This window comes from Diadema antillarum, unplaced genomic scaffold, assembly GCF_040938485.1.
Source record: "Diadema antillarum isolate AM-2024a unplaced genomic scaffold, OU_Dant_1.0 seq00001425_RagTag, whole genome shotgun sequence".
Lineage (NCBI taxonomy): Eukaryota > Metazoa > Echinodermata > Echinoidea > Diadematoida > Diadematidae > Diadema > Diadema antillarum.
The window spans coordinates 180189-205352 of record NW_027272177.1 but is presented as its reverse complement, the minus strand read 5'-3'; the positions used below and the strand labels follow the sequence as shown (position 1 = coordinate 205352).

General features: G+C 38.9%; 1 protein-coding gene across 1 annotated transcript; it reads right to left on the bottom strand.

Moving 5' to 3' along the window:
• Positions 1 to 1449: 1449 nt before the first annotated feature.
• LOC139709284 (conserved oligomeric Golgi complex subunit 8-like) lies at positions 1450 to 24142 on the bottom strand. The gene is made up of 13 exons (XM_071621236.1): positions 24076 to 24142; positions 20119 to 20243; positions 19176 to 19279; positions 18080 to 18251; positions 17238 to 17451; positions 16586 to 16749; positions 12092 to 12291; positions 9973 to 10057; positions 8910 to 9097; positions 7667 to 7835; positions 5523 to 5769; positions 2453 to 3406; positions 1450 to 2384 (listed from the first exon to the last, which is right to left on the bottom strand). Exons 1-12 carry the CDS (start codon positions 24140 to 24142, stop codon positions 3279 to 3281), a joined length of 1863 nt encoding a protein of 620 aa, XP_071477337.1. The 3' UTR covers positions 1450 to 2384; positions 2453 to 3278.
• Positions 24143 to 25164: the final 1022 nt, after the last annotated feature.

Genomic DNA, 25164 nt, shown 5'->3' with positions numbered 1-25164 from the left:
AGTAGTATTATTTATATAAACGTACATACATGTACATTACTGTAACTGTGAATAATATTAAGATTTGCTTGAAATACGACCGCTTAAATTCAAGTCAACAGAACTGATAAATGACATCATAATGACTAAGGATTCAAACAGGAGCGAGGGTCGTCGACCGACATTGTAGATGGCTTTGTATCCGACTTTGTAGAGGCTTTGGCTTCATGACAGTAACACATGCAGTCGCAGTTTGTAATTCTAACTTTTTAAAGACTTTTGCTTACTTGCTTATTTAATTTAGATCTCCTCCTGACATTTATAATCAACCCTTGTTCTTATCCTAAGTTCTTAATTCCAGTGTACATTTCAGGTCGTCAGATTTACCATTTCATTCCCTTTTCTCTTTCGTTGCACTGAATTTTCTTGTGCCACAGTAGTGTGTATACGAATTCTTCTGTATATTGATGATTGTATGCAAATGAGATAATGTGGTGTGGTGTACAAAGTAAAGAAATGTTATTTGTAAGTATCAACAACTGCGTGCACATTCTATAATTGGAAATAAATTATGCACAAAAACTGAAGTGTCGTTATGTGTGCAGCGTTTCTTCAAGAAAGCTTGTCAGTGTGCGTAATTAACAAACCATAATAAAAGTGTAAAATTGCATCTGAATAGACTAAAAATATGTATGCAAGGAGCACATACATATTTTCTGATATTGACAAATGTCTTGACCTTAACAAACAGGGTTTACCCAGTGTATAATAAATCTTAATCCTGACCAATCTCTCATTAAATTCTATGTCAGAAAATCAAAACAATACATTGAGGCAAATTTTGTCTTCCTTTACATTTCATTAATGTAATTTCATTTTTATTTGAAGCAACATTAATATACATGTATGTCTTACATTCTCATGAACAGGTATGTCTGGAATGATACTTGTAACTCAGGCCTTGGTCTCATCCAATGATATTCTTCCCTCTACAAATTCTGCCACGTATAAGTTTCATATTATTTACAGATAAATAATATAAAGTTATAAGTCTTATTTCAACTATCTCAAACAAAATGCATTACATTTTCCAGGAAAATAATGTGAATACATCTTCAGAAAAAAAACAAACAAACAATGCATTTTCTAAAGCTGATAAAAAACAACCTCTCCCCCGAAATACAATCATTTACTAAAGTATGATGTCCATCTCACAATGACTTCATGATTCATACCTTCATAGTGTTGCAAGCATGAGCACAACCTCTTTAAACTTATATCACATTCACGAAAAGGAATCTACTCGCAAACTTTCAAACTTGCTGGGAATGATGCTGCAAAGCTTCCTGGATGAGAAGAGACACTCATAAGAACATCAGATTGTAGCCATGAGTCTGCACTCTTTCCACACTGCATCATGGGTCACCTCGATGCATGAAAAGGCAGTCCTACCTGTATCCTGCTTCATCCAACCCTGATTCAAAGATATTGTTTTCAATCACATCATGGACTTTGAAGGAGCTTTGGAACCATTTATCTTTCGTCGGTTAAGAATGATAGGGGCGTTAAGTTGCCACAAAACCCATAGCGTTCAAGACCACTTAACGCCCTTCTCATTCTCAACAGACGCTTTATGGACCTTCAGTTAACCTGTTCTTGCTGCAATTCTCCTAGAATGTTCAAAGCCCCCAAACAAGATCCTTTTTGAAAGTCGATAAAGAATCGGCAGGTTGGTAACCTGCCTCTGCGGAAGCAGTCAAGCAGTAGATGTAGCTCCTTTCCAGGGTCCACTGTACAACTGTATGTGCCAGTGAACAATGCAAAATATCGATCGGACCTGAAATTATAAATAGAGTGTGAGCTGGGCTCTTGTATTACACACAGTAAGGGCACATGAATGGGGTCAGTAAAAGTCAAAATCTAGTGGGCTCAGCCTTGACTGCTACTTACATCTTCATATAAGTTCTGAAGCAAATTAAGCACGCTACTACGTTGGAAAAGGTAAATTAGACAAAAATACTGTAACACAGTTTTGATGCAGAAAAAGAACACATATTGATAGAAGAAACTCTAATCTTTCAATCAAAGTCATATTTTGTTGTCAGTGTAACACAAATAAACATGAATCTATGCCACAAATGTAGACACTCTTGTCTACCTTTTCGGAACGTGGTATACCAAGTTCCTGTAAGAAATGGGTTGACTCGCCAAATTCTTTCATCAGAAGTGAGTAATCCATCCTATCTTGACCTAGCTGTAAATTTAGCAAGCCCACTCAGGTGTTACGGTGTAGTATTGTATCTCATTTCAAAAGGAAGGCCATGGTGATTTCTTCATCCATCCATCCAATTATTTATTTATTTATTTATTTATTTATTTATTTATTTATTTATTTATTTATTTATCTATCTATTTATTTATTTATTTATTTATTTATTTATTAATTAATTAATTAATTAATTAATTTATTTACTTACTTATTTATTTATCTATTCATTCATTCATTCATTCATTCAAGAGTATGGCGGAATGTGCCTGGTTGATACCATTTGCTGACTGTTACTAGTCACTTGGGGCAAACCACAAGGGGTAGGCATATTTCACCTATTTTCTTGTGTGGGTGGGTAGGGGAACCACTTCACCGGGTTAGTACCCAGCTCTTTGCGATGAATGAATGGAGTGGGATCTTTTATGTGCCTGAGTCATGGCTAACTCACACACGGGACCTCCATTTATGTCCTATCTGAGGGACAGTGTGTTTTGCCTCTTACCTGAGGTACATGTACGGAGTGCTTAGAATAGACACAACATCGCTATTACAGTAAGACTCAGGAATTGAACCTGGGTCCTTTGGATCTGGAGGCAAATGCACTACTGACTGAGCCCAATCCTTGCCCACATTATGGTGATAAAACAAGGATGAGATAATATCTATTCATTGACAATCAGTTTCCACACATCTGTGCCAATCAGGAAAGAAAGCACTCCAGCGTGCGTGTAAATGGAAAAAGTACAGAAACGATTGAACAGAGTTACCACATACATGATTGACCACACTTAGATAATTAGACAGGAGCTTCCACTGTAGCAAATCTTTAGTATGTGGTCAGAGGTTAACTTCCATCCTGTAGTTTAATGAAAATCATCCTCAAGAAGAAAAGATTTTCACTGAAAACACACTGAATGAAAGGTCACAGCTCAGTGTACATTCAGGCAGTGGTATGTATATCTTTGCAACTATTCATGATGGTAGCAGTCCATTCTCCATTATTTCAGACACTTGACAAACTTTGATGAGTTCAGTCCTTTTTCTGCCGTAAAATCTCCGCGCTTGTTTCCGTCCTCTCTTGATGGATATCTCGGACAGGTTCTGCTGGTTCATCTGGCTTGCGTACTTGTGAAGCTACCGCATCTGTACTGGCAGTCCCTTTTAACAGAAAGATCAGAGGGGCAAAAACACAACACAATGATGCACATGATGACAAAAAGAACCTCTCCGATGTCTGATAGTGATATACACATTCAAATTTACAGGAGAATGAAACCCAAATATATTGTATCTGTGGATTGAGGGAATACGGAAATATTAGTGGAACTCATTAGTGAAATTTGAGGAAATTCAGACAGTCCATCCAAAAGATGTGAATTCTTAAAGTTTTAGAGTTTCTTGAAAAAATCTCTTTAAGTTTTAGTACCACAATCACTGGATAAGATGACTGCAACAATTCCATATACATGCATTGAGCAGGAAGCCAATATAAAGAAAATATATAAAGAATTCCACAAAATATTCATTACTTATGAAAAGTATATATTCCTTTCACTTGTTACTGACACAATGTTCCCCTGCCTTCTGAAAGAGATGAGCCAAGTGGTTTTTCATTATGCTAGAAAAATCACAATATGTCGAATTCAACACTGTCATTTCAAAGACTTCAATCGATTGTCCCATGAATATGAAATAAAGAGAAAAATACTGTACCTTCATCAAAGACATGTATGGAAAGTACCAATATAGCAAAAGATGCATTAAGTAAAAATTACACTATTAAGGTCATTATCATCTGCCTGTATGCTATGCCTACCAGCAAGTATCAGCAATAACATTACACAAAAAGAGGATATTCACGTCTTCTTCGGTATGACACTGGTGCTAGTGAGAAAAAAATACAAGTACTTTTTGTTTCAATAAGCTTTGGTTATCCTTTAATGAAATCATTCACAGATGGCCTCAAATTCTTATGAAAGAGAAAAGGAATTCAATTCCTTTCTGTCCTACAGAAGTGTTGGTTAGTCTGCAAATGATACTCTCAGATAATTTGTGACCCTGCACCACAAAACAAACAAAAAGTCGCCAGACATGAAATTTTAGTTAAGGGAATATTCTGAAAGAGCAGACTTTAAGCTTTAAAATGATGTATGACTCAAAACAAATGGACTCTCCTAACCTATCTAAATATTGGAAAGAAGGCACACACTCTGGAAAAGTGTGAGCTGAGAAAAGAGGCTCTGAAGTACAGTGTCTATTCAAGCGCTTAATCTTTACCAAGCCGCGCTGGCTGTGCGATGAATGGGACATAAAACAGGGTGTAAACCACCGGAGTAACAACAATGAAGAGATTATCCGATTACACTGAAATTAAAAACGCCTTATTAACACATTCTGTCCTTAATTAATGCCAACTTTCAAAGTAGTAGCATTATCCTTTCAAAATTTATAGGAGGTAAAAGTGAAGAGTGTGTACAAGGTTTTTAAGACAGGTAAAAGGTACTCCAAAGCCACAATTAGTCACACTATTCTGCCAAAAATGTTCGAGATAAACGGTTAAAAAAACACACTTTCCTATCTGTTTGATGATCCCAAATTTCAGCATAATGTAGAAGAAGACTTGCTCTTTCAGAAAATATGAAAAAGTCAAAATCGGCTCGGTGGACCAACTGCACCTAATTTCAGTCCTCATACAAAATCAGTGTGTGCGACTTTTTGTTCGTTTTGTGATGCACGGTCACATTTATTTGCATTTCAAAAGAGAACCAACTACACAATCATGTCATGCATGTGTTATGCATTGGTAGCAGGTGTGACTTGCATTGTATTTCTTCATTGTTCGTCCTTTTATATTTCATTGAATATCTAACCTGTAGTGTGTTTTAGGGTACACTGACCTGCATATTGGGGTACACTACACTACCTGTTGTCTCAGGGTACACTAACTTTTGTCTTGGGGTAGATTAACTTTTGTCTTGGGGTAGACTACTGTAAAAGTGGTTATTTTCGCATGACTAATTTTTCATGCTCGGCCAGTCAAGAAGAGTTTCACGTGTTTTTAAATCAATGTAGTAAAGACATCAACAACTGGAACATACAGCAAGTAAAAATATTCACATGCTTTTATTTTCGTGCTAATTTCTGGTTGCGCAAAATGCGTGAAAATTTCCACTTTTACAGTAACTGTTGTCTTGGGGTGCCCTTACCTGTATCTTGGGAATACACTAACCCATTTCTCAGAGGTACACTGATCCCTGTATTTGGCTAGACTTACCTGCGTCATGGGGTACTGGCTGAGTTTCTGCTTGCTCCACTCTTCTTTCAGTCTCTGTTGTTTTACTATCAGTCAGTTCAGCCTCCTTCTTCCCCTCCTCTTTTCCCCCTTTCCTTCCATCCTCCCCCGCCACCTGTTCCTCCTCTTCCTCCTCAATATCTTCTGGCACAGCTGGCTGCTCCTTTTCAGGGAGCAAAGGTTGCAGAGGGCTGGTAATTGAGGAGACATCCAGCGATCCCACCTGACCCTTTGAGAACAAAGATAGCATAATGATGTAGCAGTGTTACTATTTTTTTAATCTATCTGTTTGTTTGATATTTCTTTCTTTTTTTCTTTATTTCCTCTTTTCTTTCTTCCTTTCTTTCTACGTATCTATCTTTATTTATTCATTCATTCATTTTTATGCATTTATTTATTGATTTATTGTCCATGAGAAGTACCCATGTAATAGCATAAAGCTGCAAAGTCTTCAAAATTAAGCTTAAAATCTTTCACGCAAAGTCTGGATGCACATTATTCAAAACAACATCTTGTGGGGGGACACTATTCTATAGCTACATGTGTATTTACTGTTTCCCTTACAGAAGTATATGTTGGTTGGAATATGCATCAGAAAATATGAGGTATCTGCTATGAAAAATTGAGATACATTTGCATTCTCTGCTGGCCATCGCCAAGATCAGTACACAAACAAACTACAGAAATCACCAGAATCATTTCAGCAACCATACAATGTGCCAATTAGCTTCAATACTTTTAAAAAGGTACTTCTGTTGCCATAGTAACTACACTTGTACAGTTTCATCTTTCAAATACCACCACAGTTGGTTTGCAAGTGTGTGGTAATATTCTGGGTGCCAGAGGCAGAATCTTGTTTTACTGTCTGCCCAATGTTTTAAGATCAAATAGTTTTACCCGATTTCGATGGTGCTGAATTTGAATGTGGATGATGCATGTCTCTCATCCTTGATAGCTTTGAAATATTCAAGATGGCCACCAAGATGGTTGCCAAAATCTGAAATTCCTTTGCATTTCTTTATCAATGGTTAAGATTGGGGGGGGGGGGGGGGGGAGGGAATGAAGGTATCACTTACAGTGTATCTGTACACAGAAGTTTAGTTTTCTGACATTGTAGGTTATTGTACTGGTAATATCTCTATGAAATATAAGAGTGCAACGTTACTCACATTCAGAGATATAGCAATATATAAAGAGACATAGAGCAATCTCTAAAATGTAAAAATTACATGCGCCTTGATCTAAGAGTAGTCTTCTGGCCTTATTGACTGCATTCAAATGCGTAGTTTGATAATTTTCTGTATGATCAGTGTACTACGATACTCTCAAAACAGGCATATGCAAGCAAAATGTTCACGGCACGTACGCAGCTAGGTTGGTGCTACCGCGCCACGCCGGGCCATTGACCAGGCAGCCATGGCAGCCTCTACTCATGCGGATGCATATGGCTCGATGAGGCGATAACGATAGACAGTATTCGATATAGCTGTGTGCAGACGGAGACGAACAAAGGAAACGTGCACACACCCATGGTCTATGCACGGCTACTATTTTCAGATTTGGCTACTATTGCAGCGCGCACTAGTGCGTGCTGATTATCAGAATTAATATTTCACAGTTCGGAACATTTTTTGTGATGGGATAGAATTTTCTCAGGAGTTCTTAGGACATGCTCTCACACCTCTCAAATTTAAATTTTAGAGGAGAGATTCCCTTTCAATTTGAGGGTGCTGAATTGGTATGCGGATGATGCAACTACGGAGATACTGAAATATTCAAAATGGCCACCAAAACGGCCCCCAAAATCTTGAATCATCTCAATATTTGATTATTCAAGATTTTTTGGTGGCCATTTTGATTATCTCAAGACTCTCAAGGATAGAAGAGCTTCATCATCTGAGATTCAGCACCTTTGAAATAAGATAAAATTACAATTATGTACCTATGAAGACTGGGTGGACGGTAAAACAAGTTCAGGCTCAAAATATAACCCATTGAAGATGGCCTGATTTTCCTATAACACACGTTTGCTATTTAGCCCAGCCTAAAAATCCTTGGGACTAGTCTTCAACAAGTTGATTTTGGGACAGACTAGAAGCTCAGACAATGAGAAGCCCAAGTCCTACCAGTTTCTGGAGCTCTGTGAGGGAGATGCCCAGGGTCTGTGTGATGATGGCCGGCGGGAAGAGAGCCAGCAGGCAGCGGTTGAGGAAAGGAACCATCTGGGCACTGGCGCACTCGCACAGGGACTGGAACTGGTCCCGTTCCCGCTGGTTGAACGTGCTCTCTTCAGCCCTGATGGAGGCATGAGGGGGGAAAAAACATAATCACAGAATATGATTCTCGTGCAGAACCATGTCACACCCACATTTGTATAGGTAATGGATGTGTTATGGTATACTGTCCTTGGCGTGACAAGACCTTGTATCTCAACAATCATGAATTTTCAGGAGAGGACAAAAACTTTAAAAAAAGAATGTTAAATAATATCATTAAAGGAAACCAAAACCCAAAGAAAAATGCAAATTGAGTGAAAGAAGTAACATTAGAAGAACACATCAGTGAAAGTTTGAGGAAAATCGGACAATTTTCATGAAAATTACACAATCTATCAACTTGATACTGACATAATATATTAAGGGCAGCAATTTTTCCCCCTGCTTTCTGAAACCAGTTAGTAAAGTGCTCTTTCATTACGCTAGAAAAATGAATATTTTTGGAATTCCCTTTATATTTTCTTTATGTTGTCCACACATGACGTCATAACCTCTAGTAGTCTCCTCATCCAGCGATTCCAACACCAAAACTTTAAAATTCGATTGTTCGGTTTTCCTCAAACTTTCACTGATGTGTTCTACTAATGTTGCTGCTTTCACTCAATCCACATTTCTCTTTGGGTTTTGGTTTCCTTGAATAGTGATATGTTAATGTTAGTATTACATATCACAGAAATACTTTGGACTGCATAGATTATTGTTCTGTTTTAAAGTTCAAATCAATATTTTTTTCTATCATGAGGATGGAAGAACATAATGCAGGTTATACGGGTAGGTAAAGATCTGCGGCAATGCATTTGATCTGGCGTAGACATTTGTGAAACATCCATAATTGCAAAAGAAAAGCAAACACACACACAGTAATTGAAGGAAAAAATCAATGTGTTAAATATCCTCCAGTGAGAGACACATTAACTCCAGGAGTACAACGAAATGACTCCTGCGGATTCATAAAGTTTCCTAACAAAATAAGGATTGGGGCAGCTTTCTTATCCCTACTAAATTACATTGATGTCAGCACCTTTGGAAAAATAAACAACAACAAAAATAGAATTAAAACAATACCACCAACAACAATGGTGACAGGGCCCACCTGTGGAAAGCAACAATGGAATGGACCACTTTCTGAAGTGACTGCTGCAGGGCATCGGAGACATGCTGGGCCACTGCCACTGGGGCACACAGCCTGAGGTCGTTGAACCCAGCCAGGACGCTGTTGGTGTAGGTCGCCAGTGGGGGGTGCTCCATTAGGGACTGGGGTGGGCTGGTGACACTGTCCCCCTAGGAACGATGCAAGCACAATCAAATGCACCTTGGTAAACTACTTAATACGCCTCTTTGCACACTACAGGAGTACCTCATTATAAGGAGGTTAAAAACCATGATAATTTTGCAAATCACTGTTAGACCATAGATTTAACAATGCCCTAGGGAAATAGTGCACTTGTGATAGCCTCAGTGTCAGTTCATGAAAACAACATCTTTCAAAAATGCTTGTGACCTCCTCATAAACAACAACAACAACAACAACATCAACAACAACAACAACAACAAATCTGTATGCGAATATAACAGCTTATACATTAGTTCAGGCTATAATAAGGTATCAAAAGCAAGATACCAACAAACTCTATGATGGAGATAGGAAGAGGCAAAGGCAACATGTTTAAAGTAGAATTTTAAATTTGTCACAGGGATCAGATTTGCCACGAATGAATGAAGTAAAGTGCAAAGCTCTCAACGTACAATGTAGCAGGTACACTTGAAAAGCCGCGTGACATTGTCTAAATAAAATAATCAGATACATATTAAGTATTGCATTTACCTGCTACTTTAATATGATTGCAGGAATATACCACCCTGATGCAATATTTTCTGAATTAACGTAGCAACTTTGAAATAACTTGGAGGTATTTCACATAAAGATAACTTTAGAATGGATGCTGCTGCTGCAACTTTAAGTACAGTATGCATTATTATCGATACCTTTGAAATACACATACATTTAGAATAAAGCACAATTTTAAGTGCATTTTACATGTTCTTAGGAAAAGGGTTCACAAATCCCTGAAAGATGTAGGCCTAAAAGGTAACATTAGAGAAGATATCTGGCGAAGGCTACCATCCCAAAATCAGCCAGCTCTCCTTCTTTTTACCTGGATACTTGGAAGAGAAACTGATGACATGGCAAGAAATGCCTGGGAAGCCACGGGTGTATATGACTGCATTGCCCCCTCAAACCTGGAAAGCAAGGAAGATGTATCAAATTAAGGACTAAAGGGTATCGCATGTAAAGGATTTTCTTCCTGTTATTCTATAGATACCACAACTCAAAAACATAATTGTGGCCTGCATTCATCACAAAATCCTCCTACTGACTTCAGTTAAAGGGCAACATTGGTGCATTCTTTTGCCATGTTGACCCACTCTTAGTGACAATGCATCACTTTATGAAATGAAAGTAATGTGGTGCAAAATATATTTCCAGTTCTACATTTCAAGAAAGCGAAAAAGCTGAGGACATGATAAACCTTCTCTCGACAATATCATACAACAACAGCAAACCAAAGATGTCATCTAATAATCAGGGATGAGCTGTTATCATCTGGCCTTTGTTACATGTACGTTGCAATTCCACAAACAATCTACACCACTTCATTTTGGGTTTTGTCAAAATATTTCCAGTTCTACATCTCAAACAAGCGCAAAGCTGAGACATAACACAACTTCTCTCGACAATATGCAACTGACGTAAGCTAGCATCAAGCCTGCATAATGATCCCATCACATGTCATTTGCATACAATACAAGCCACAGTCAGTGTACTCTTCTTTCAAGTACAACATTTGTACTTTTAACCCGTTGAGGACGAGTCCAGAGTATACATAATGATCCCATCACATGTCATTTGCATACAATACAAGCCACAGTCAGTGTACTCTTCTTTCAAGTACAACATTTGTACTTTTAACCCGTTGAGGACGAGTCCAGAGTATACTCGGGCAGGTGTCTATGGGAAATGCGTGTTGTAGCAAAATCAGTCCGTCCTCAATGGGTTAAAAGACAACCGAAACCTATTATTGCCCCTACGCATTATATGAATTGAGAGAATGCAGATGATAAAGTAGAACATATCAGTAGTCCCAAAGTTTGGGAAAAATTGGATGATCCATACAAAAATAACACATTCTAAAGTCTCGTTTCTGCCATTACTAGATAAGAAGACTATAATAATTTGTGATGTCACAAAACAACAAAGAATAGGAAAAGATCTTAAGGGAATTCCTTCATTTTCAACAAAACGACACCATCAATGGAAGCAAACCATACAAATAATACCACTTGGATCTATTGACCGATTCTGTGACGCGCTTTGTGTATTATCGGCATGGGCAGCGCCATTACTGCGGTGTCCCAGCTGACCCCCCCTCCCCTCTCTCCCACCCCCTCCCTTCATTAGCACCCGCACGGAATGAAAAACTGATGCATGGTTGTTTTAGCCAATAGGCGTCTCGTACTGAGTGCGCGAATGCTTGCTAAATGCGCAAACCTTTGTTACAAGTGCTTGATAAACATGTTGCCCGTGGGGTGGGGGAGAGGAGGGGAGGTCGGCTGGGACACCGCAATTTGAGCTAATGGCTGCGCCCAGTGCCACAAATTGTCTGCTGCCCTCAACGAACCCAAATCGATCAATAGCTTCCCGCAACCCTTTTGCAAGCACAGAGGCAAAATTTTCAAATTGAATACTGAATGTCTTTATTTCAATGTCTTCATCTTTAAAATTCTCCCTGGAAAAAAATTATCAGCACTCCATGGCTTCACAAAAAAAGAGGAGAGTACGGAATAGATATAGACACATGACCATGCCAACCAGGACTTACAGCTAAGACCAAAGTGAACCAATCAAACATTCAAATGCCTCCAGTATGACATGTATCGCCCCTTCAGATTCCGTCATAATTTGGGGAGGGGCATGAAAAATACAGAACGCAAAGGGTAATTTTTTGTTGATGGGGTGGGGGGGGGGGGGGGGTAGGGGAACCGACATAAAACAGCAAGTCATAACACAGCATAACAGCACCAAGCAGGGGCGGATCCAGGAATTCTGTACTTCAGGGTATCATCTCATTTTGTTCTTTTTATTTCTTTTGGTTTTTTTTTTGTTTAACCAACAAATAAAGAGCAGGTGCTCACCTGGTTCCCCCCCCCCCCCCCCCCAATCCCCCACTGCCAAGGTATCTGGACACAGTGTATTTAGGCAGGAAGGACACTCACTTTTCCGTAGCAGACTTGATCATGGCCAGAAAGCTGTGCAGGGCTGCTCGCTGGAAGATAGGAGCCAGGAGGCCCCGGAAGTCTGCCCCCACACGGCTGAAGGAGAGACCAAAGTACATGCACTGGCCAAGCAGGGAGTCGAGTCGATTGCCAATCCCTCTCTCCAGGTCCTGCTCCAGTGTGTGCAGGAACTGAGACACCTGGAAGATAGGGGAGAAAGAGATGTGTATAGACATATGTGACCGTGCATCACAAAACAAACAAAAAGTCGCAAACCTTGATTTTTTGTGCAGACTCAAAAAAGGTGAAATGGGTCAAGTGAGTCAAGCTTGAATTCTTAATATTTTCTGAAATACCTATCGTTGTACATTATTCTTTAGTTTGGGATCATACCATGAATGGGAAAGTATGCTTTTAGCAGTTTTTCGATAACCCTTTTTCGGGGGAGAGTAGAATGATCAGGTATGTCTTAGAGGCCCCTTTTCATTTCTTGAAATCCTTTGCACACTCTTCACTTTCAAGTCTAATAACTTTTGAAGGGATAACGCTACTGCTTTGAAAGTTGGCATTCATCATCGACAATATGTGTTAATAGAACATTGTTGTTGCTCCGGTGGTTTACATCCTGTGCTTTGTCCCTTTCATCGCACAGCTAGCACAGCTTGGTACAGATTAAGTGCTTGAACAGACCCTGTACTTCAGAGCCTCTTTTCTCAGTTCACACTTTTCCAGAGTGTGTGCTTCCTATTCAGTATTTAGATATGTTACACATAATTTTAAAGCTTACATTCTGCTTTTTCAGAATTTGTTCTAAACTAAAAATCCATGTCTGGCAACTTTTTGTTGGTTATGTAATGCAGGGACAAATGTATAATCAGTAGAATTTGCAACCTTAATATTTGCTTATTTTTGTTTTGTCCTTTCTCATTGTGCAATATTTACGATAAATATTATTGATATAGATTGTTTGATCATTTTTCTTTGTTTTGTATACATTTCAATGTACTCAAACTGGTTTCAAGTAAAAATGTCGACAACTCAACTTGCAGGCTGCCATGGATAACTTTGATAATACCTTTAAATCAATCAGCCCTGGAAGAACAGACTACAGTGCAGGCAAATAGATTGCTGCTTGGTCAAAATAGTGATAGTCATATTGCTCCTTATCATTTCAAATAAAGACGAGTCAAAAACCTTCTCTTCTTTCGGAGATCACCAGGGTAAAAACATGTCTCCTACATAGGATGTTCTGATGCTGGCAAACAATTTTGGTATTGTAATGAGTTCTCAAATCAATAGATAAGAAAGAATAAATAAAGACAGAAATTAACATCTTATCTTACTCACTTTGCTAAAGTGACACCATGCATATCAAGACTGTACACATCAATAAACAATAATGTCATGTGGAAAACGTCACTGAACTTCTGCTATCGGGAAAACAATTGACTTTTAAAAACATTACACTAATTGTTATCAGCCAACTATAAACACTGTATGTGCGATTGGTTAAGTTGCATTCTGTATTTCATTTGATGAATCCTCAATACTGGGCATAGATTAAACAAGTGCTATGACTTCTGGAGCAGGCTCCTTGGGTCATAGCACAGAGTTGAGATCACGTGGAGCAATAATATCAACAATGCCCTGAAAAGCAGTCCATATCTGTAAACTTAATCTTGCCAATGGACCCAGACATGGTGTTCGAATGAGCTTTCATGAAGATAAACCGGTCACAATTCTTCCTTTGTTTTATAATCTTGGCTCAAAACAGTGGTTACTCTGGCAAAAAAACAAAACAATGCTTCATCAAAAGGGTTCCTGTTATCAAACATTGTACTGAATGTGCATCATGTGCTCAATGTCTTGAGAGTTGAACAGATCAGCAGAAATGAATAGTGCATCAAAAGTGCTGATGCCCTTTCCTCATATACAAGATGGACTCTGCACAAGCCTAACAAAGGCCAATGCAAATGATATCAATATTTTTCAAACAACTTTCTACAGAACAATGTAAGGCTTCATCATGTGGCTTTTTTTTTTCAACTTTCCGTGCATCCGTCATGCATAGGAAGCCATAGAAAATTATCCTCACTACTGAAAAAATTTGCCTTCTATATATAACCTAATACTTTCTGCTGCACATCAAACCAAGTGTACATTTGTACCTTTCAAAGAAAAAGTACTGCAGTGATTCAAGGGAATGAAACATGTCTTATTTACCTTAATATCAGTCTCAGATGTCCCTCCTTAGAGGCTTTCTAAGTTAGCAGACATTACTAGCGAAAGCGATCATAGTTTCTGAACTTTCGTACATCCGAATCAGAAGAACAGTGTTCAAAATCAACCTTACAGAAATTTGTTGAAAGCAAAAATCAGAAGCGCTGAGGAAAAAAAAAAGTAAACGCATCCTGTTCATTGCATGTTTCCAAATATCTGATATGCAAATAATGTACTTGAAACTATCATGGCATCCACAACGATACTATTTGAAAATGCAAGAACCAATCCATCCGATAATACACATATTATGGATTCTAGAATTTTGCCTTAATCTGTTGCTAGGTTCCAGGGAGCAATATTACTTGTCATTTGAGACATGCTGCCTCCCATAATGCTGAAGTTCCTGTATATTCAAGAGAGGGGCATACATGCATCACCTGCATGCTGCACCTAAGATGTAGCACACTATACAATTGTATAGGACACTGATGATGCCACCACAAGTCACCACAGTTCCATGACATTTGCTCCTGCAACAATGCTCCCATGAAATATTTGCATGCTCAAGCCGAACATAAATCCTACTCTCACACATAGCCCTAACCTAAATCCTAATCCTCACATCAAACTAAACATAAACCCTATCACAACCCTGACCCTAACCCAGGGTTGCACACTAACCTATTTTTTTCTCCGGGTCCGACCTGTCTGCCAGACCCGTAGGATCCAAGTTTTTCCATTTTGTACTAGTTCATTCCTGAAAAAATTATAGTGGTCTGACAGTGATTCTTACTGGTTCTGGACCATTGGACCAGTGCCAGTATACAACGTTGCTTAACTCTTAACGTGCCATGGTCGCCGAACGGCGACCTTAGTCCTGACGTGCCATGGTCGCCGATCGGCGACTAAGAAGAGCGTGAAAAACATTGGTCATTTAAGTTCTTATGGTACCATAATACGTTACACCAAGAAACTGCCACTGATATGTACTGGTAGCTGATTAGCATAGCCATCGTTTGCACTAAAAATATGAGTATACTTGCATAGGAAAATTTTGAGTAAATACATGTTTTTTCAGCAAGATGTATTTTTTCGCGTCGGGAAAATCCGCAGAGAGCGCACCCTCTGCGAGCTGTGTATAGATCAAAATTCTCATTGATAAACCGTGCGTGTGTATGCTACTGAATTTGCGTGTGTTGTCTATGCATTTTCACTCGCATTGTTCTGCTTGGGTGCTCTCCTGCGGGAGCGACTTTCATTTTGTCCCTCAAAGAGGGTCAAGCTTTCGTTCGTCGGTCAAGTCTTTCATCCTTTTGTCTTGGTGAACTTCACTAATCATCCCCACGCTAGCACCTATACAAAGGAAGAACACGCTTTTGTTCTTGTCTATGCACATGTACAGTGGACGGAAAGTAGACCTGTAAACAAAGCATGCCGATTTCAATAGAGTGCGCCCGCCTGCAGTCTGCATAAACAAAAGAAGGATTAGTAGGTGCTTCCTTCTCAAGTGGACAAAAGACACTATTCCAGGACCCGGGATTTACTTTAGTTTCAAATACAAGATCTGGGACTACAGGACTCAGATTTAGGAATGAATTACCGAGGCAGAAAAAGAAATTGAAAAGACAAATTGAACTGCCAATATCTTTGGAATTATACAACTCTAGAAGACAAATCTGTTATCATTTTAAAGAGGAAATGTAGCTCTAAAACTTTCTCACAGAGTCAAGGGAGCGTTCTATTGAAGAAAAATCATGACTGACTCTTTCTTTACATACTACACAAAAATTTATATTAACTTTTTAATGATATCGATTATTTCTGCAATATTTCAGGTTCAGATAGATATTACAGCAAAGTGACTACATGACACGAAAGACCAATTATTTCTTGATATTTGTTGTGTAGAACTCAGTTCAAAACAGTCAATAGTTTCAAAGATATGACAGTTTGAAATTACATTGTCAATCCAGTTCGCAAACTTTCTGGCGTTGGGTAAAAACGTCTGGCACGTTAGGGGTTTCGGGTCTGGCACATTAAGAGTTAATAATCCTAAGTCTTTGTAGAAAAGAAGACCGAAGCAATTGTCACAGGAGCAAATGTTGTGTCACCGTCACAACATCACTGGAACATCAGCAGCACTTGAGACGGCACAACCTTCTCCAGGACAGCATCTATGCTTTTAGGGAGACAACACTGTACGCCTTCAAGGTTGAAGGCTGGAGGTTCAAGGTTCAAGGTTCAAGGTAGAAATGAAGCAGCACTCCTTACCTTCTGCACTACCCACCCCTGGAACAGCGCAGCCTCGTTGGTCACGGAGTCATGACTGGTGGCGAGGATGGGGTCGTCGTCTGAGAAGATAGCCCTGTACTGGGTCACTATGTCAAACAGGTGGACCCGGCTTGCCTCTATGACCTTGGTGATGTGTGTATATGCTGCAGAATGCATGAAAAGTGAAAAGAAACAGTCATTAGTTATCACGACAAACACAAATACACACAAGCACTACGAGCAACATTTTAGGGTTAAGGAGCCAGTCTGATTGTATAAAACATCTTCTGGTTCTTTGCTTTTCTTTTTTTTTTCAGTGTTTGTCTTTGTTTCATGTTTTATTTTTGTTTGTTTCTTGTTTTCCATATTTTGCTATTTTTTTGTGTGTTTTTGTTCATTCCCCACTGATGCTCTTACTTCTCCCTTGCTACTTTGGTGAATGATTTCCAATTGTATTGATGTTCACACGTTCTACTGTGTTATCAGGCTAAATGAATCAGATGCTTTTATTTCTGCTGATATCAAGAATTACTGATTCTGTAATGTAGGTTTACTGAGAAGTGTTAAAATGAGAATGCCTTTGTTCTTCTGATCAATAAAGATCCACAAGCAACATGAAAAACAACAAAAAATCATTTCTCCCTCATCTCACCGTCGTCCGTCTGGATGGCCGCCAAGATGCCCTGGAACCAGGCGTCCCTGGCCTGCAGGAACTTGATCCGAAGCTCCGCCTCCGTGAAGAGGTCCATGCGGCGCAGGTAGCCAATCAGACGGAGGCAGGCCGGCAGCTGGATGGCGGAGCGAAGCTGCTGGATGAGTTGGTTCAGCATGAGCTGGCTGGATGAGTGTACCTCTGTCACTATGTCCTGTGGGTTAACAGTAATAAAAGGAGTTATGCAATGATAGGATTGATTGTGATGATGATTTTGATAAGGATGAGGATGATTATAATGATGATGATGATGATGATGATGATGATGATGATGATGATGATGATGAGGATAATGATGATGATGATGGTGGTGGTGGTGTTGGGTGGTGGTGATACAGATGGAGGTGCCATTGGTAGTCACTGCAGCAGCAATGAATATAATGGTAATCACCATTATATCAATTGAAGTATTTCTAGCAGTATCACTAATATTTTTCGAAATCTGCTATAAAGGTGGTGACAAAAATAACACTATTCTTTGAACACAATTACTGCTCTTTACCTCTGGTAATTGGAAGTGGAACTGAAAGGAATTTTCACTTGAGATGAGACAGGTATTCATTTGATTTTGTCCGAATGGAGTACATCAATGACCACTAATTTGTTGGCATGAAAAAAAAAAAGTGTAAATAGGGCTACTGTGTCCTGTTATGTTTTTTTTTTTCTTTTGAATAAGAAAGAAAGACAGTCATGTACCATTTTGCAGCCAAATGGGTAAACAATACAATGATAAGAAAAAAAAAACACACAAGAAGCTAAAATCAATGAAAACAGAAACAGACCTTGATGACAGGTATGCCGGAATGTTTCTTCTCAAGCCTCTTCACGTACGCCGCAAGCTCCAGCGCTTCGTCGTAGTAACCATTTCGCACGCAGGTGTCCATGAGCTGAGGTATCTCTAGAATCTCCAGGAGCTGGGTGTGCTTCGACAGCGTCAGCGAGTTCATCCGCCGGCTAGTGAGGGGAAGATGACCAACTGCCCTTATTAGTGGTTTGTATGAAGCACTGATGCAGAATCAGCAATAAATATCAACTCGTTGAGGACGGACTGATTTTGCTACAAAACGCATTTCCCATAGACACCTTCCTGAGTATACTCCCGACTCGCCCTCAACAGGTTAACGCGACGCAAACAAAACAAAAATACAATTGTAATGGGAGTGTACAGACAGGGTTATTGACAGGGTCATTAACCTGACAGATAGAAAGATGTGTCAAGGCTTATATAGCTTATTTGCCAGCTAGTTTGAAAAGTTGTGGATTGACGCAGGTTCAGTGTAAAATGAAGGCAATCCTATCAGCTAAAAGACATTAATAAATTACAGGGCATATCAATGTAACATGAAAGCATTCACACACAATGATTTAGAATGGTCTTGTGACTTAACACTGATCCTCATTTTCCTATACTTATTTACCCATTATTTACCTATATATACCTATATAAATACTAACCTATTTCAGTACTTTATATCAATAGTTTTAACTGTAAAACGAGGAATGTTCGCGTGCATTTTAATTTCGTGAATTTCGCGAGCGCAAAGATTCACAAAAATAAAATGCAGGCGAAAGTTTTTGTCTACACTGTATGCATTGCACACCAGTGGCAATTTGCAAAAATTTCATGCCACAAAAGAGGCTGTCAGCTCCAATTCGCAAAAATTTCATGCCATGAATATATCATGTTTCACATTAGTTGAATCTAAATCAATACAAGAAAAACAAAACATGAAGCAATCTATTCTTGGTTGCAGAAAAAACCGAATGACTGCCAAGAGAGATATTTACTGCAATACTTCAGATTTTTCTCATTTCAACTTTGAAAGAAAGAGAGCTGCCTGAAACCAGACTAGCAAGTGGACTGATTAGCTCACTCACCTCGTACTGATCTGCTGTGCCTCTTTCAGGAACTGGTTGCATCTTTCACCAAAATCAGGCAGCTTGTCAAGAAGATTGTTGAGGTGCTGCTCCACATCTGTGAACTGCAGGCAAAAAAGGTTAAATTACAGTAGATGCAAAATGACCATTGCATATGACATAGCTTTAATAGATTTGATTGTTTCTGAAGATACATTTGCACATCAATACTTTGCATGAAGATAGTGACTACTGCATTCCTTTTCCTGTGAATACAATGCACATTCTTGTTTTTGGCCAAGGTTTATTATAATAATTCTTGTTTATTTTTTTCTTTCTCTGGCTTGTACATAATGTTTACACATGTTAAAATGACATGTTTACCGGACAAAGGAATGTTTGTACATGTATACTACAAAATCTTCTTACAAGTTTCTAATAGACTCCCATTATAATTTGATCCTGTTTTTCTGGGCATACATGCTAGTGAAATGAACAATATAGAAGATGATAAACAAGTATTTAACATAATAATGTCGGCATACTTGGGGAATTTGAATCACAAAGTACAACCAACGGAAGATGAAATATAACACACTTACATGTAGATCACTCTTCATACAAAAAAAGAGGATATGAACATCTTGCACTCATCTTATAGTCTAAACTGTCTATCACCAAGAGACACAAGGGACAAATCTAGCTTTTTGCCAAGGAGGATGAGGTATTGACACAATGGGTCATTAAAAGCACAAAAGAAATCTTTCACATTTTTTGCTGGAACTTCTCTCCCAAAATCCACTGATAAGCAAAAAAAGCAAACAAGCAAACTAACTAAAATTAGGTTTTAAACCCCCTAAGGCCCCCAAAAGAAAACAAAACAGTAATGAAACCCAAGGAGGGTTTAAACCACCTGACCCACCCATCCTGCCCCCCTCCCCCAATCTGTCACTGAGGCACTCACATCTTCCACAATCTCTCTAGAGCAGTCTGCTGTCTCGATGAAGGTCTTGTAGTTGTCAAAGGCCAGCTCCTGGGTCTGCTGCAGCACTTGAGCTCTCTCATCTGCCAACCTTTCAGGTTCCCTGGCTGCGCCACAAACACATCCACCATGATTAACGACACCAGATTGCATTTCATAGCAAAACATGTCAATACTTAAAGTTTCTCTGAATCCATTCTTGACGACATTGTGAAACAGCCAAAGGCTTCCTACAGGACCCACAAGGTTCTGATAGGAGATGGACTGAGCCAAACAACGTCTAATAATTATATCATCCAAGCTACTCGTACAAGGTGTCTACCTGGATTTTGGAATACGGTCAACATTACTTTTAAGTCCATCCCGCATAAAGGGCTCTGTAAGTCGAATAATCACCTATAAAGCTGAAGGTATTTTCAAGTCCTCTTCTCTTTTTATTTTATCGATTTCAATTCCCATAAATGTTAAATTTTCTCTATAAAGTAGAGCTATTTCTTCAGTCCAAATAGATTTGACTTTGGCAAGATTGAATGTACTTATTCCTTATGTTGAAATAATTGTAAAGGTAAACATACAATCATAATATTTGTTCAGCAAAAACACTGTACAGGTTTGTACATGCATGTATATGGTACTCTACTTTATGTACCTAAAAGTGTACCTGTAGACAAAGACAAAAACATTCAGGAGATACATACCATTATCAAATGTGGTACAGACTAATCCAGCAAATCACTTTTAAAAGGTAGCCTGAAGTCTGTTGATACAAGGGTTGATTCTAGTGAATCTCAATAAAGTCAATAACAGAAGGGGAATCAGCAAACTACACATATCACTACACTACTGTATGAACATAATGAAATGACAAACTTACATAACTTATCGACTCCACATGAGCTCAATTCAGCTAGATAGATCGCGAAATCTGGATTTTCCCGCCATGATTCTGTGGATGAATGAAGGGGGGGGGGGGGAATCGAGAAAGATTATGCCATAGAGAAGTCAGAGAAGTGAAAAGGTATTAGCATATGAATAAATATCTGAATAATATAGTCTGAATGATTTTCTCCAGCAGCATTATATATACTACAATTATATCAAAAAGCTTTAGATTTCAGTATTAAAGGGATACTACAGTATTGGCGGAGATGAGAATTGAGCTTTTAACTTTTTGCGAGATACCAAGAAAACACTTATGATATAGTACAGAGCATACCATTTGAAGAGGAATTCAGAGTTTATTTGATGAAATCGGGTTTGGAATGACTGAAACATCCAAAAACAAAGTAAAACAAAGCGATCGTAATAAAGTGTGGGTCCCACACTTTATTAGAATCGCTCTTTTTTGGATATCTCAGCCATTTCAAAACCAATTTTCATCAAATAAACGTTGGATTCCTTACAGAATTACATGCTCTTTCATATTTCATAAGAGGTTTCTCATTATATCACCAAAAAATGTTAGAAACCTGAAATTAGGTCTCAACCAAAACTGTACGATCCCTTTAATAGAGCCAATCAAATACCATCTATTAAGTGTTATCACACTTGGGGGAAAAGAGAGAGAGAGAGAGACTGAGAGAGGGCAAGAGATTTTGTTGTGTAAATCCCTTGTGTGTGACTAGGATACTCCTCAAAAGAAAGGGGGATCGGAGGACAAGATGATACATACAGAAAACATACATTGTGCATCATTGGTTCCTTGTTGCACCTAACTAACTTCATTATTGACTCAGATTGGCCTTGAAAACAATGACATGTCACAGAACCTCAACCGAGGGCCAGCGGAGCGTTTCCAAAGTAAGGGGCCCGCTTCCTGGTTTCATGAGCTATTATACAAGCGAAAAAGAATAAAAACAAAAACAAAAACAAAAACCTTCAGTGCCTATCTTTTTCATTCAAGTTTCTTCAGGGTTTCTTCAGCTGACAAGCAAAAACATCTATTAGAAACCTTACTGCGCTCACAACACTTCAAGGTCTCTCAGTGCCACTTAAGCACTTCTGGGATAAAAAAAAGTGTGTGTGGGTGGGGGAGGGCCCAAAGTGGTGACACTATAGTATGTATTCCTTTGTATGGTGCAAAAAGAGTGGGGGGGGGGGGGGGGCTGATAAATACAGTTTTTTAAACGCCATGATGCACAATGCATCGTCCACACGCGCTACCGTGGCTACGTGGTATAGAGTAAAATATCCCGTTTGCGGCAGTTTAAGCATTGTTAAGAGTTTTTCCAACTTGTAAACAAATCAGGCAAATTATTTTCAACCATTTCATATATCATAGACAAGATTATTCATTAACGCAATTGTTTTCATGAAAGAAATTTACCATTGACCAACGCAGTTTTCATGATTTACCAGGGCAAAACCCGGCACAATTTTCGCCGATAACGGCGATATGCGACGTAGTATTTCTGCTTGCGGCACGATGTACAATCCCTATGCAATACGCGCGTGCCCCGCGATCTTTGGCTGAACGCCTTCACATGTCTCGCGAACATTGCGTAAGCGCCAATTCCCATTGCGAAAGCACGTGAAAATAGCGTGCGCACATGCATTGGCCGCAAACAAGATCGCAATTCTGGCGGTGTTGTTGATGTCTTTCTCGTGTTTTTCTCATTTTTTTTCGATGGTAACATCCACTTTCCGGAAAAAATGGCGGCCCGCATCGGCTCGCGAAAATTCTATTTTACGTGAGGATATGTTTTCAAAATCCAGGAACATCGAGAAAACAACAAAAAATCCAGTTTCTTGGACCATTGTTTCTTAACTGTAATGCTAAGAAGTACCGAAAATTTCATTTTGGATGCGATATGTTGTCATTTAGGTGAGAAAATTTCACTTTCGTCAGAGATCGTGCCCATTTTATCGGTTGGTTTTTGTTGATTGCTAGTGTGTTAGTATATGTGTAGTATGCATGTAACAGTGCAATGCTGTGTTTAGCTGTATATTACCGTGTATGTTGTACCTGCCGCGAACGGCTGCACGGCCGCTTACTGACGCAGTTACTCTAGATCTAATGTGGCACGCTACAATTTTATATACCCGCTGTGGGCGGCAAACTAATTCCGTGCCCATCGTGTATCGTTTTTTGCCAACCTGAAAGTGTAAATTTATTGGAAATAGGCCCTACAGAGACTCCAACCCAAGCGCCTTCTGATCTGGAGATTCTCCCGCCTGAAACCCCTAGCAAACGGGAGACTCCAAGTTGATGTGTGAGAAGCGCGAAGTTCCTAGGATTCTAGATGTTCTCTGGTGCTATCAAAGGCTTGTTTTTTCAACATACGATAGAAATAAGTAAGAAATCCTTTCCACCGGGAGACACAGAGCCAGGGCGGGAGAAATCAAATCTCAAACGGGAGAACGGGAGATTGTGCAAAAATGGGCTTTCGGCGGGAGATCTCCCGTCGAAAACGGGAGAGTTGGAGTCTCTGGAAATACACACAAGTGGCAACTAGGGGTTCTATATCTATGGTAAATCAATTGCCATTCACATGCATTTTTGGACATACATATTTCTGCTCTGTGCTGTGAGTGTTGCATGTGCGATGAGAAGCAGGTTACCGACACTGCTGGGGCCTGGGCAGTATTCTCGAGATCAACAATAAAGTCTCGTCACGTAAATAACACTGAGTTGCCCACTGAGCCATCTAAGGAGTTTCGTGCAGCAGGCATTCTCTTTGACATACCGGTAGTCAATCTGCATATTTGCGCAGAGTTGAGTGCAGAAGACTCAAGTCGAACTCTGTGTGTGCAGAGCAGGGTCTAGATAGTACTACACAAAAAACAACAAATGGGACTACACAATACCCACAAAGGCGATGATCAATGGATGGAACTTACTAGTACTAAACCAGCCACAAATGGCAATGATATCAAGAATTACTACAAATGAATATGTACAAGCATTGGTAGCCGAAATATTTCATATCTTTATCTTACCTGGAAAGGAATCACGAAAAACAGCGGTCAATATCGTCTCATCTTCCACGTCCACAAAGTTTGCCATTCTCGATTTTGGTCATCAAATCGCGAATCGGTTATCCGGTCAATTCCCCGTCATCAGTATCCGGATGGATTACACCTGACGCGACGGTCCAGAGCAAAGAGCGTACGCCTAGATACGTCATACCAAGGTATCTTTTTCTTCTTCTTTTCCTTCCCTCCTTCCTTCCTTCCTTCCTTTCTTTCTTTCTTTCTTTCTTTCTTTCTTTCTTTCTTTTTTTTCTTTCTTTCTTTCTTTCTTTCTTTCTTTCTTTCTTTCTTTCTTTCTTTATTTCTTTCTTTCTTCCTTTCTTTCTTTTTTTCTTTCTTTCTTTCTTCCTTTCTTTCTTTATTTCTTTCTTTCTTTCTTTCTTTCTTCCTTTCTTTCTTTCTTTCTTTCTTTCTTTCTTTCTTTCTTTCTTTCTTCTTCCTTCCTTCCTTCTTTCTTTCTTTCTTTCTTCCTTTCTTTCTTTATTTCTTTCTTTCTTTCTTTCTTTCTTCCTTTCTTTCTTTCTTTCTTTCTTTCTTCCTTCCTTCTTTCTTTCTTTCTTTCTTCCTTCCTTCCTTAGAATTCTACTTTTCTTTCTTTCTTTCTTCCTGTCTTTCTTTCTTTCTTTCTTTCTTCTTTTCTTTCTTTCTTTCTTTCTTTCTTTTTTTTCCTTTTTTCTTTCTTTCTTTCCTTCCTTCCTTCTTTCTTTTTATCTTTTCTTCCTTCTTTCTTTCTTTCTTTCTTTCTTTCTTCCTTCCTTCCTTCCTTCCTTAGAATTCTATTTTCTTTCTTTCTTTCTTTCTTTCTTTCTATCTTTTCTTCCTTCCTTCTTTCTTTCTGTCTTTTCTTCCTTCCTTCTTTCTTTCTTACTTTCTTCCTTCCTTCCTTCCTTAGCTATAAGATTCTACTTTTCTTTCTTTCTTTCTTTCTTTCTATCTTTCTTTCTTTCTTTCTTTCTTTCTTTCTTTCTCTCTTTCTTTATTGATATTCTTTCTTTCCTTTCTTTCATCAAACCAACGCGACAAAGTCTAGGCCGAGCTATTACCAGTCTGCTGCTG

What these genes read in the sequence shown, in the direction of transcription:
- LOC139709284 (XM_071621236.1), bottom strand. Translation starts at nt 24,142, where the DNA reads ATGGCAAACTTTGTGGACGTGGAAGATGAGACGATATTGACCGCTGTT. An exon ending in CTAGAGAGATTGTGGAAGAT is followed by an intron (nt 19,280 to 20,118) that starts GTGAGTGCCTCA and finishes TTTTGCCTGCAG; the next exon opens with TTCACAGATGTGGAGCAGCA. An exon ending in AGGGGTGGGTAGTGCAGAAG is followed by an intron (nt 12,292 to 16,585) that starts GTAAGGAGTGCT and finishes CCTATCTTCCAG; the next exon opens with GTGTCTCAGTTCCTGCACAC.